This window comes from Cyanistes caeruleus, chromosome 13 (genome assembly GCF_971803275.1).
Source record: "Cyanistes caeruleus chromosome 13, bCyaCae1.hap1.1, whole genome shotgun sequence".
Taxonomy (NCBI): domain Eukaryota; kingdom Metazoa; phylum Chordata; class Aves; order Passeriformes; family Paridae; genus Cyanistes; species Cyanistes caeruleus.
Genome location: NC_141713.1, coordinates 9827213 through 9840953, shown reverse-complemented (window position 1 = coordinate 9840953; position 13741 = coordinate 9827213). Strand labels below are relative to the sequence as shown.

General features: G+C 40.9%; 1 protein-coding gene across 9 annotated transcripts in view; it reads left to right on the top strand.

Annotated features, from left to right (window-relative positions):
- The window catches only part of PDE8A (phosphodiesterase 8A), a 115080-nt gene that overhangs the window by 72037 nt on the left and 29302 nt on the right, over positions 1 to 13741 (top strand). For all 9 annotated transcript variants that reach the window (XM_086849897.1, XM_086849904.1, XM_086849898.1 and 6 more), the window contains one exon: positions 11491 to 11547. In XM_086849897.1, coding sequence (XP_086706023.1) covers positions 11491 to 11547 — 57 coding nt within the window. The remainder of the gene's footprint in view (positions 1 to 11490; positions 11548 to 13741) is intronic.

Genomic DNA, 13741 nt, shown 5'->3' with positions numbered 1-13741 from the left:
GAGGCTTGCAAATTAACACTTCCTGCTACAATTTCTGGTAAAAGCTCCCAGTCAGAGCTATCAGCAGTCTGGATCACTGTCTGGGAAGAAGCACTTGGTGCAGGGGAGGAAGAAGGAAATGGTGACTGTGAACTTATTAATGGTGTCACCAGACAGGACTTTAATGTCTATTTTCTCTTGTTTGTTCTTTGGCATAAAGCTTTCACGCTCTCAATAGAAGACCCAGGGCTGCTGCATCCTTTCCTTAGAAAATCCAACAGAGTGAGAAACATATTCTGGATAGCTGTAAAACAAATGAGACAGGCTTGTTTAATGCCAGAATTCAGATCTTGAGGGAGATTGATTTTGGATAGAGGCCAGTTTTCCTTGCAGCTAATTATGGGGGCTTTGCATAGGTGGACACTGTTTAGTTATTAAAGAGTAAGTGGAGCCTCTCTCTTTCATATTGCTCCTTCTTTTAGCTCATCATTGTTATCCAAGTGGAATGAGGATGTTGCTGCCTGACTGAAAGGTGCCATATGAAGCTCTGTTCCACATCACACTTGTGCACGTCTCCAACACTGGTTCCGATTGTAAAACATTTGTGCCACTCTCTGTTGCAACATCAGACGTTTTTAGATGAGATAGATAAATTTAGGTGTCAATAACATTATGAAGAAGGTGATAGGGAACCTGCTAATCCTAGTATTTGAAAAGTTGTTTTTGCTGTTCTAGTCTCAGCTCAGCGTGGCTCCAATTTTGCAGTCCTTGCAGGGAGGAGCAGAGAATCTGCTCGTTTCAGAGGCAGCACATGGTGCTAGTGTTCAGACATGCCCTGTGGAAGGGCCCACTCAAGGGTCTGAGGACTGGTAACCTGAGGAGTCTGATAAAGCTTCTGAGAAAAAAATTTCTGACAGCCACTCTTTATAGAGAAGACAAGCCTCTTCTTCTATAATGCCTCTTCAAATGACACATGGAAAGTCCACATCTGCTCAACCAAATGCACTTTCAGCCACTGCTGGCTAAGTGCTTATAAGCCTTCATGATTTTTACAGCACTTATGCTAGGCAGTTTGCAGGTGAACACGTGTTTACATTAAAGAATTACTCAGTGTTTTTGCATCTTCTCACCCCCCAACGTTACAGATCTTTGTAAATCTTTCAAACTTTGTGACTGCAGCAGTTCTCTGTGACAAAGCTTCACTGATGCCATACAACTTGTAAAAGTATTTGATGCAAGTATCTCCAGATGCTTGATTTCCTGGAAATCTCAAGGTTAAAAAATTTATATGAGGCTATTCAACGTCTACAGATTATTATCTGGATAATTATGGCCTGTGTACTTCATTTGAGAAATGCTAACATGGTACCTGGAGAGAGTTTATTTGGACAGTAGGGCAGGATTTCATCATAAATGGGTATTTGATACCCAGCTGGATTTGTTTTCCAGTTAAGGACTGCACTGTCAGAGTGTTTTATGGGCTTCCTTGATGATGGGTTGTTTATTAAAGAGCTGCCTTGTGGGAGACTCCTGTGCTAAGGCCTTGCCTCCCATAGCTTTTATCCTGTGAAACTTTACTAAGAGTTGAATTGCTTGTGCGTTTCTACAGAGAAAATTGTGCTGCTGGTACAAAATAATAACTTATTTTGTACCAGCAACATCTCCTTTGGCATATCCAGCGGTTCTTTTGTAAAGAAAATGATACTCATAGGCAGAAGATGCAGAGATTGCTTTGAATCAAAGATAATAGTATAATTACACAGATTTTTTCATTTAAATGAAATAAAATGGAGTGTGCTTACCACAAATCCAGATAGGGTGATATTATATTTACAAGAAAACTAGAAGGAAAAGCTGCTTTGTTGCAATAAATTCTACTTAATTGCAGTTCTGATTATAATGAAAATCCCACTTTATTAAAGACAGGCAGAGTTAGGGGGATTGTCATAACTGTAAAAAGGCACTACTGAAGGAAAAAAAAAAAGAGTGATCCCATCCCAGGCATGTGATATTTAACAAGCCCTCTGGGCTGGCAGAAGCACTGTGTGTTACTGAACCAGAGTCAGGCAGAAAACCAGTGTCAGGTTTCAAACTACCCTGTAGGTCCTCAGGAATGAAGAGGCATCTGTATTAGAGGAAGCCAGTCACCCATCCCCTCTGTCAGTGGAGTTCCTAGTGGTCAAAAGAAAGGGATGCCCAGGACTCTTAAATATTTTTGTCTGTTTTCCTCCTTATCATATCTGAAGTTAGTCTGTTGGATTGGTTATAGCTGTGAACAAGCAAAGTTAATGCTAAAACTTAGAGTGAAAAAAAGAATGTATTACTGTGAATTTCCTTGGGTTTTTTAAAAAAGACATCTTGAATATGCCTGCAGTCTCAAGTCTTCATTTGTTGGAGACGAAGTTCCCTATTTAGAAAAGGTTTGACTGCCAAGAACTCCTCTTGGTTTTCTCAACTGTCAGTTGACAGTTCCATTCAGTCTGAGGAACATGTACTCAAAAGACAAAAATACAGTTATGTTTATTATCAGTATTGAGCATTTCTCCTTTGCTGTACTGGCTGCTGTCCCACTGTTTGCACTTATTCAACCTTCAAAATCCCATCTTAGAGACAGTTCCCAGGCAGGGTACTGAGTAGAGCACAGGCTAGTTTGTGCATCCTGGAGGTGGGCAGAGCACACCCCTTGGACCCTAAGGAATTCTAGTGATGTCCAGCAGGTTCACAGACACCTGAGCGAGCTCTGTGAAGGTGGTGTGTGTGGCAGATGGCTGGGAGAATAGGGAAGGAGGAGGAGAAGGAGGCAGCTTCATACTGTCATCCAGTCTTGGAGGACTAAATTGGCACATCCAGGATGCCCACTCATGCAGAGGCTGGAGATCTGTAAGATTAAGGTAACAGATGGCAGCAGGTAGAGGAAAATTACCATGGTCAGTAAAGCCTGAACTGTGTCCGCACAAAAAATATGTTCCTAGTGACAATAAAAAAGCAAGTTTATTCCTTAACAAATGGAGGTTTAGGACAAAACTGAGATCTTCTAGGAAACCTAGCACTGATTGAATTATGCTATTTTTGGGCTGTATTCTCTTGCTTTGCTTGGTCTGTTTGTGACGACTGCAGTGTTGGTAGATCAAGCCATGAAAAGTTTGTCTGGCATAAAGTAGTTGGAAAACTTCCTGGTAGACTGAAACATCCTTTTAGTCAGATGAGTCTGTTCAAATCCAGATGGTTCAAAGAAAACTGTCACTGAAATTCATATTCATAAGGAAAAAATGAAAGCTGATAATGGAGTTCTGTTGTATTCTGATTCATCTGTAATCATGTCTAAAATAAAACTAGTTAGTGGTATCCACCAGAAAAAAGAGAACTAGCTGATAGATAGGAAACAGATTAGCACTTACTGCTATACTTCAGGATCTTGCAGAATCACAAGAGAGCAAGCAGTTTTAATGATATTAAACAATAGAACTACTGTGCCATATTTAAGTCTCCCAGAGTGCCGTGCAGTTCAACTGTTAAAATGCAGGCAGGAAGAATTTCCCTCAGGGCTAGAAGAATGTTGTATTTGTACTAAAGTGTCTGCTCTAGCAGGGGGGATGGAAAGTCAGCCACAGCCTGCCTGTAAAATTAGTACACCTGAGGCGACAGCAGATGAGTGAGAAGTTCCTTTCCCATTAGACAAAGATGTTGGTAAAGCCAAAGGCTGCATTTATTTGTTTGGAGTTACGTGAACCCCAATATATTTAATGCTCTGATTTTGAACACGTCTTGGCTGATGACCTGCAAGACTTACAGACCAATTTCTTCTCTGTTGACTTGGCTAGCCTTTGCATCTGGGTAAAAGTTACTGCTGCCAATGATGAGAGAGGACAGCACACTGAAACTTTTATAGCAATGCCAGCGTACGGGGAGTGAGCTGGTCCCCAGAGCTCAGTTACAGCTTTCCCAGCCAGTGGGATAACCAGACTTGTGTCAGCTGCAGGGAAGAGGGGAGAGGAAACAAGTCTCTCACCCTTCTGGGAGTTGCTAGGCACATTGTTTGTATGTGGCTGCCATTAAAGCTTTTTGTGATAGAGTGTGGCTGGTCCTGACTGCGAAGGGGAAAGCAGAGGAGTCTCAGAGTTGCTGGAGTACAAGGGAAGAGCTGCTGAAACTCAGCAAGTTGCAGTACCCACCCAGATGTGCTGTTCAGCTGCCCATGAGACACCATCTCACAGAGGCAGTCACGACCCTTACTTGCACGTAAGCCCAGAGTAGCAGGGATGCCTGAATTCACAGGGCATTTGCACTGAAGGGCAGGGTATTCTGTCTGACCCTTCCATTTTGTCAGAAACGAATAAAACATCGAATTAGGTACTAAGCAATTCAGTTTCTGCATGTTGCACATTCTGTTCATGTTTGAACAGCTGAAAATGCTCATACTACTTTTTCTTTTTTTTTTTTTTTTCTTTTTTTTTTTTTCAATTGATAAAGGCACCCATTTCTGCAACCTATGTATAGAAAACCATCATTACAGGGTTTAAAGAATTCTTCTAAAGTACAGACCAGATCATTTAAACTGCTGGTTTTCTCTTAGTGCCGAATATAACTACAGATGCTCCACGGCATGCCCTCACCACACAGAAATACTTGACTATAGCTAAGTGAGCAGCTCAGGGATTCAATATGAGGAGACCTCACAGCCTCCAGTCAAAGTTCTGTGCATATTTGGCCTGAATGGAGAAGTTCTTGCCAGCATTTTCAGTCAGAAAGTGGGACCTTAATGAAGACCCCAGTGGGCCATCTCAAATTTTAAGATTATGATGACTTAGGGCACTTTAAACTCTGTGCTGGTTGGTCAGAATAGGGTTTGGCAAAATGACAACCATGAAGCACAGACCAGCATTAAAGTTATTCACATTTGTTGCTGCGGAGTGTGTGATTTACATTTTTTTTTGTCTTCTAAAGAGACAAATAGATGAAATTTCAAGCCCAGTGTACATGTGCATAAAATACAGGTCTAAAAGGGGTCTTTGAATCAGGTAGATGCTGCAGCAAATAGAGCTTGCTGGATTTGAATGTTTTTTGATATGAGCACTGATTTCCATTCAACTTTGTTCTCACTGGAACGAAAAGTCAGTGTGGATTAATGAGTAAATGGCTCTCTTTTTCTGACTTGGCTGATGTATTTCATCCCTTTTTGCTGTGTGATTCATTGTGAGTGAGGACTCTTGTGTAAGTATGTAGTAAGTGAGATTTGCGGAGTTGCTTTGCTTAGAAACCTACAGTACTGCTGTGATTACCAAGATGTGATATAACTTGTTTGAATTATCACCAAAACAGTTTTTAATTTCAGAAATAAGTGGGTGTTTCCCAGGTATCAGCCTTATGGTCCCAGCATGACCAGCGCCTGCTGCTGTAAGCTGGCCAGCAAGAAGGGGCACTGGACACCCTGCCAGGGATGCCAGGGCTCAGCACAAGCGAGGCTGGGGTTGTCTTTTTCTCTCAGTGCCTCAGTTCCTCTGAATGTCAAAATGAAGCCAGCAACCTCCCTTTTCAAGTTTGGAGATCTGTGCAATTGTTCCATAGGCATCCTAGGTGATAATGACATTTATTTTATCACTTCGATACCTTATCAGGAGCTAAAAGAATCCCCCAGCTTGTCAGCCTGTTCTGTGTAAAAGTTCAGACCTATACCACTGGCAGGGACTGCTGGCTGGCTTTTTCTGCTCTCATTGTACAACGTGACCACAGTGGGCCACTCATCTGGGCCAGAGGCCATCCAGGCCTTACCACAGTGTATGATAATACAAGTCACTTTGGGACAGCATCTTTAATTATTCCCAGCCAAACAGAATGATTCACTTTTGCATGTGCTACGCTTGCAGTTTGATAACTAAAGTTTCCTGTAAAGCACAAGGGGAGAACTTTTAAACAGTAAAAAGCGGGAGTTCTTGATTATGTCTGAAGTGTGCAAGAAGGCAGCAAGTGTGATTTCCCAATAGCATTGCTGCAGTTCTGTTCTAACTTGGCTTCACTTATTGCACTGAGGAAATGCAGTGGGCAACCAGGCTCAAAATAAACAAACAAATAAGCATATATAATAGTGGTTGGCATGTGTGGCAAGTTGAACATACAGCCAAAAATCAGCTGTGCCGGGGAGAGGCCTGGTGGAGCTCGGGTAGTCCTTGTGCTCAGTGCTGTGTGCTGGCACCCCTGTAAAGCAGTTCCAGTCCCACCAGGGTCTCAGTTTCCTGGGAGGCTTCCTCAGGACCTGGGCTAACACAAAATTTTCACCCAGGCTGGATTTTGGGAGGAGTAAAGGTGTTGCCAGTTCATTGGGAGTAAGAAAGTGAGTCCTGTGGCTGGTTACATGCCCAGAGTGAAGGGCCATCATCCTGATGTGAGAGCTCTGGCAACTCATTACATTCAATAAAGCTTTTCTTCTCACAAAAGCTGCAAGCTGTCAAAAATGTGTGTTGCTAATGATGTGACTTGGAGGCCAGAATTGGGCTCTCAAGAGCTCATTTATGTAAAACAGGTTCAAAAATGGGTACTAAAACTCAAGAAACAGATTAAGAAAACAGAGGGTGTGTTTCCCCATCACTTACTGTCTGCTGTATTGTTACATGGTAGCATTGTAGCTAATTCTTCTAGGAATCAATTTAAAACAAGAAATAGATAAAAGGAAAACTATACCAGAGTGATCTGAAGGCCCTGTGACATAGATATAGATCTGTATTGTTTTGTTGAGAGAGATGCATCAGTGAGAACACGATTTATATGAATCTAAATGCTAGATTTTATCAAAGCACTGAGTCAGGATGCTACATTATGAGTTCAGAGTCTGTGACATTTGTCTACATCTTTCATGAAGCAGAAATAGGGAAAAAAAATCAAGGGCTGGAATAACTTGCTTCATCCAGGTTGAAGAGCAGTTTTGGTAAATTTTAATTGCATTTCAGAACTCATGTCTTTGTATTTCAGCAAAGAATAAACGGACTCTGTACAGCATGGGGTCTTTGAAGGCCAAGTTTACCTTTGTCCTTCAATCTGTTGAGCAAAGGCAGAAACCTTGGACACTTTGTTCTCTCTTATTCTTTATTCAAGCTGTTGTGGCCTCCACACAAAAGAAAGAGCTGCACAGGGCCAGACTCCCACTTCTTTTACACTGAAGTAAATCCAGTATATTTTCCTTGTATTTAATGGAGTCGCTCTGGATTTCATTGGATTTGCTAACCAGGTCAGAATTCAGTCCGTGGACTGTAAGATTCATTTTATGCTCTGAACAGTTGTGCCTCTTAGGAAGATCTGCTCTAACATAAAAGCATTTTAGGTTACTTGCAGTGATGTTGAGCTGGTAACAAAAGAGTGCTGTCGACATCTGCAAGGAAGACATGAACAGTGATATTCAGTGTGTAGCAGAATGTGCATGGAAAACAGGAAGCTGTGTCTTAAGTCATCTATGTAAGTGCATTTCCATGGAGAAAGAAATAGGTAAATGGACACGGATTGGATTTGTATTTGTATGTTTCAGAAAGTGATGAATGTTATGATAAGCAGAGAAAAATGTGAATTGTGAAAACTCGATCCTGAACACAGAGACTTTCATACCCAGAAGTATGAACTACAGCAGGTCACAAAGCCTCTCTCTGTTGAGAAAGAGGAACCATGCTTGGTATGGCCTGGATGGACAAGATCCTGCACCTTTTCATCCCAGCATGTAAGAAATTGTTTATTTCCCAGCTTTCAGCATCCAGGAAGATCTGGCTAAGGTTTCTGAGAAAAAATCATGCAGAATTCAAATTTCTGCAGCAAATAGAACCTGAATCAATAAAAGTTTAAGGGATGGAACAAATCCATCAGTTCATTTGAGCTTTTGTTTTCTGGGGTGATAAATCTATGCCTAAAATGGTAGGTTAAGAGAAAGGATTTTTTTCCTTTGTAAAATGAATCTCCGTTTTTCTTAGAATTACAAAAATTAAGTTTATGTTAACAGTCTTGTGGCTTCCAGCATATCTTGATAATGAAGACTGTTAATTCTTACTGTGATGAGTCAACTCGTGCAGATTCATATCACGTACCTAGTATATGTAGAAAATGTAAGTATGTCTTTTAAAATCAGATAAAAATGTTGGTGATATCTTAAAACATTGATCTGAGGAAAATGATGAATTTTGCTGGCTGTATTCCATTAGGACCAGCAGCGAAGTCTTATGTTTAATCACTGTAGTTATTTGTCATATATTACAATGAGTCAGAGATTCTGACTGTCTGCCCACTGAACGCAGATGTTGCCCTGCAGCAGCAGCTTCCATCTGCAATCCATTCAGCAAAAGTTCATGGCACCTCTGTGTTCAAGTGAGCTGCAGGAAAAAGCAGCTGTGCTCACCTGGAAAAGGCAAGAAGAGCAGCAGGAGCAGAAGTGCTGCCAGCTGCCCTTCAAGGAGAGGAGCTGTCATGAGGGCTGCCATGGAAGGGTCAGAGTAGGAGTCCCTCCTGTCACCAGCACAGCTCCTGCTGTGGCAGAAAGGAAGGGCTGGAGCACTGTGGATGTCAGGGGAGGGTTCCTGCTCCCCCGGCCACCAGCAGCTCCCCACCGGCCCCTCTCATGGGTGAGCAGTGCTGCAGCAGCTCCTCTGCCAAGTGTTGCCTTGGGCTCCACGGGGCTCTGCTTTAAAACATCCCACAAAAACTTCAAAGAGGTGTCTTAAGAAAATCAGCCTCCAGAAGGAATGCATTTGCACCTCCATAGCAGGAGTATTGCATGGAAGTTAATAGCCAAAGGACTTTTTGGGAGCTGATTCTGCCCAAAATTCTAGGTGGGCTCTCCTCTCCAATGGGTAATGGTAAGAGATATTTTGGAGAAAGCCAGGACACACCACTTCTGGCAAGTAGGAGACCTACAGGCTGTATAGATCTGTCCCTGTCACCAGCCAGGCAAAGGTCACCAAAGGGAGCATGTGAATCAAGTTGGCTTTATGTCCACCCTTTATTCTTTTCCACATTTATTCATCTGAATAAATTAATGAGAAAGTTCATCTGAAGTTTTTCTAGCTGTAGGAAGAAAGAAAAGACTATCCAGCAGTGATGATTCTGTTCTGGTAAAATATGAAGAATGCCTGACAGAAAGAAGTATTTTACCAGGTTACATCAGGTCAGCGCTGAGTTTGTTGTACTTTAATCAGATCAGTCACAGTTGTGTAGGTCTGTGTTTTTAAAGCTTATTTCTCTTGTTTTTATTTACCCAACATTCACTTTTTCAGGGCATTGGAAGCATGGACTATTTCTTACAGCAATTTCAATGTTTACAATGCAGCATCTACAGCACAGAGATGATTTCTGGCGAGTGCTGAGCTGTTCACAGCAGTCAGTGGATGACATTGACATTGACAGCTGTCAATCACTTATGGCTTATGCTATTGCCTTGGAATGAATCCCATGTTGTGCCAGGGCCAGGGCTAGTTCCACAGGACAGAAAATACAGTGTTCAAATAAGAAAGTCAAATTTGAGGTGAAATAAGTGCTCCCAGCAGTAGTTCAGGGGTCAGAAAATGTAAAATGGGTGCAGCTGCTGTGTGTGCATTTGAAGAGCCGCAGTCACACGCGCTGCACTTACGGGCTTTGCGTCAGCAGCTCTTTGGCAACAGACCCAGCTCTATCACAGTCAGTTCCAGGAACATACAACTAGTCCTACCTCTGTCTTCTCAGACACTCTTCCCAATCTGTGCCTGCCTGGAAGGCTGTCACATGCCTAAGTTGTGTCTGCCAATCTGAAAATGTACTCGAGATTTTCAACTAGGAAAGAAATTCCAAGGAAGAAGTAGAAGAAGGTGTGAGTGAATAAAGATGTGTTTGTGCAGCTACTATATGTGTGAGCTTTGACTGCATTTGGTTTTGTTATAAGCTTGCAGCATTAGAGGTGTTTTTAAAGCTCATTTTGTTCAGCTATAGTTGAGAGTTTCTGCTAATCCTTGCTGAAGCCTTGGTTTTTGACACAATATTTAATCAGCATGTTACTTCTCAGTGCTACCTGCAGCACACAAAAAGTTTAAATGATTAATCAAGTTATTCAAACAGATTTCAACAGGATTAAGAATTAACTGGAGTTCACCAAAATTTTCCAGCTGAGATGCAGACCAAAGCTTTGATTCTACTCAGGACTGCAAGTTAATGTGTAATGAGACAGGTTATCTCATCAGTCACTTCTTGTGACTTAGGCACAAATGGTGCATAGACAGGTATTTTCATTGCAACAATAGCCACAGATTTCTGTCGGAAAAATGTTTTTCAGGCTCAGTTCCTTCAACATGATGATTATTCATTCACAAACTTTAAAGAGAGAAGCATCTGAAAAGCAGTAACTGGCAATACTGTGTTTATCTCATTTTAAAATTCCCCTTGGGCTGGGACTGATAGTCCAAGGGTACCCACTGGTGTGGTAGGTGGGGTTTTGCATCCCCCCAGATGCCAGTGAAGTTCAGCTCTGGATCTGAACCTTCCAGCTCAGGCCATTGCCTGGTGACACAGAACACTCACTGTTTTATGCTGGCAGGTAGAGTGTACAGGAAGTCCAGGCTTTTGATTTGAAGTACAGTTCTGGACAGAGAAGTAACTGAAAAAAGATATCTTTTAGGTATCTTTTACTCAATTGACATGCTCTCTCCATGTCCTTCAGGCATTTCTGCCGATCTTTCTGATTCAGTTGTTACTACTGTTAGTGCTGCAAAATCAGTAACAGTGGTGTAAAGACTTGGATTCTCTCCTGCAATGTGTATTATCAGCAAAAGTCTTTGCTGTTTTGTAGTGCAGACTTTGAATAATTGGATGATGTACCACACGGGAGAGTAAAGCAGCTTGAGTTTTCCAACTAAAGAGACATTTTTGGTCTCAAAATCAGAAAAAAAGAAATTACTAGAGCCTAATCCACAGTCTACTAAAGTCTAAACCAAGCCTATCTGACCAGAATGACTGAGTAAATCTGAAACCCCTCCATGTAATTTTAACATCAGGTCTTAAAGGCCCACTTAAGCAAGACAGGCAAACACTGGCTTCTGGCATGCTTTTGTAGGCATTATGTTGCCATTTTTTCTTGACTCATGTTTGTTCCTCATTTAATGTTGCAGTGATGACTTCCAAATTGATAAATAAATAAAATCACAAATGACATGCTCTTAGGGCTGAGCAATGGAGCATTAAGGTCATAGAAAGAGTGGAGCATGCAATTCTAAAAGATTTTTCTGTGGGATGTGCTGATGATTCTTTAAAACTACTTACTGGAAAAATTATAGGTTGCAAAGCAATAAATCTCATCTTCAAGTGGGGTTTTAATTTTGAAAAAAGAACAATGTAAAAATGCCACCTTTGTTCTCAACAGCCCTTTTCTTTTAATGTTTCAGTTCAGAGATGTCTTACATGAAGACACAGCCTCGTAATGATAGCTATATATCCCCCAGACAAGAGTAGATAAGAGAGATCATTTTTCTTCTTCCTTAGGTATTATTCATTAATAAGTTGCCATCTTATTTCTTCTAGGCACCAGTAACAGATGTGCAGTTTGGCCCTATGAGACTTCATCAAGATCAACTTCAGGTAACACAGCAGTTCAAACTGAAGTCTTGATTTCTAAAATATCACAGATGTTAGCTTAAAATTTATGACTGGAATTTTTTGGATTATAGAAATCTTCACAAAGTATTTTGCTCAAGAGATAACGTGCACATAACAGATTTTTATCATGACATTCTATCTATGTGATATCCTAAAAACCCTACCTGTTTTCTCCAACCATATCTCAGCTCATAAAAATGGAGCTGTTTTTTTCTGCTATCAGTTACCTTGTAATTAATTTAGTTTGTGCCTCGTTTTTTATTTTATGGTAGCCAAATTCTTAACCAAAACTTCATCAAACTGATACCAAGCCAACCAAAGTTGCAACATTATTACAAAATATATGAAGTGATCTTGGCAAAATATATATTTTTTTATTATTCATCTTTGACTGATAATAATTAATCCTTTTTTATCCCTTCATTAATAAAGACTTTATGTCGTTTGTCCCCTTACTTTGCTGGGGATGGACATGAGGTTTGGAGATATATGATTGCTTTGGACTTCCTTTGGAAATTCTCCCATATCCCAAGGCATACTTAACAATTAATCATCCAAGATGTTCCTCAGTCAGTAATTGCAAAACTCCTCAGTAGAGGCAATGTGGACCTAAAAAATGTCTTAAGAACTGCAGTTTAACATCTTCTTGAACAGAGTCAGAGCAGTAATATCATCAAAAATCAGATCTTAGGACATGCTCATTGAGCTGTTTCCCAAAATCAGAATAGTCCTTAAGTATTTCTGCCACCTGTATTGTTTTTAATGATTGCATTACTTCTGTCCAGTCATAGACCACTCTGAAATGCTACTGATTCATCCTGGTAATATAGCTGGCAGGTGTGAGGGAAGGAGAAGGTAGGGAACATCACATTTTTGCCAGTCAATCATACTACTCAGATCTGCTGACTTTCTGTGCCATTGCTGAAACCCATTCTTCCCCTCTTAAGGAGTGTATAGATTAACTTCACTAAACATGGCCCAAACTATGACATGTTTTTGCAAACAGTTTTGCAGGCTGCTATTGAAAGGAACCTGAACTGAATGTGTGCAAAATCCTTCATTCTTACAAAAACATGCAGTACATGGAAATGTTAAGATTTACTGTTAGACATTTCACCAGCCTGGTCCAAAGTGTAACAGCACTGGAATTCCTAAAATCACACAGAAGATAAACAGCAGTGGGATGTGATGTGAGTTACACATGTTTCCCTTTGCCTGATCAAAACATATCTGAGTTTGGTTTGATTCAACCATAGTGAAATATTGGTGTCTTGGGACAATAGACCAAATGCTGGCTTAATTACCCATCTTTCCCAAAAGGCTACATGTGCTGAGTCATCCCCAAAATCAACACAACATAGATCTACAGTCTGCCATGCTGCATTCTTTCAGGCAAGAGAAGTTTTCTTCTGCAAAGCATTATCCTGATGCAAAGCACAATCATATCAGTGAGTCTTCCTTAACAGACTTTGTTAATCTTCTGTACTGTATTAAATCTGAGAATTGGAAATACATTTTAAAGGAACTGGGCCTTATCATACTTTAGTCTATAGGCATTGTGTTGATTTTAAAAAGGCTTAGAGAGATTAGTTACTAGCAATTACATGGCAAGTTAGGACAGAGCAAATAGTGGCTCACAGGTCTGACCTCCAGTTCTGGATTTCAGCTATGATAATCTCCTTCTGTGATATAAATCCCATGGCAGGCTTTGTGTAGGAGTCATACGGGGACATACTCCATATACAGTGGCACTGCTTATGATTTCAGTCTGGCATGAGCTCCTTTTGACCAGCCTGTTCAGAATTTCCAGAATCCCCACAGAGTGGGCAGTACTTTGAGGAATTAGGATGAGACAGAAAGGAAAGCAGACTTTTTGTCATGCCATTGAAGCAGCATTAAATACTGATTCACACGAGATGAGCCATGGGTTTTTTTGGTTTTTTCCCCTCCTTTTCTGGAATATGATCCTGGCAAGAAAAATAAACCCCAAGAAAAAGGTTGCATGTGAGACAGGTTGCAGAGAAGTGCACTTACTGTTGGTCATGTACACTGTCTGAAACACAAGCATCTTGTCTCAGCTGGTTGCCTAAGCCTCTCTTTGTAGATAATGATAAGAGAATTCCAAAACTTGTTCTTCCCATGTGGATTACATGGCTTTGGCAGACTGTTTCACCCA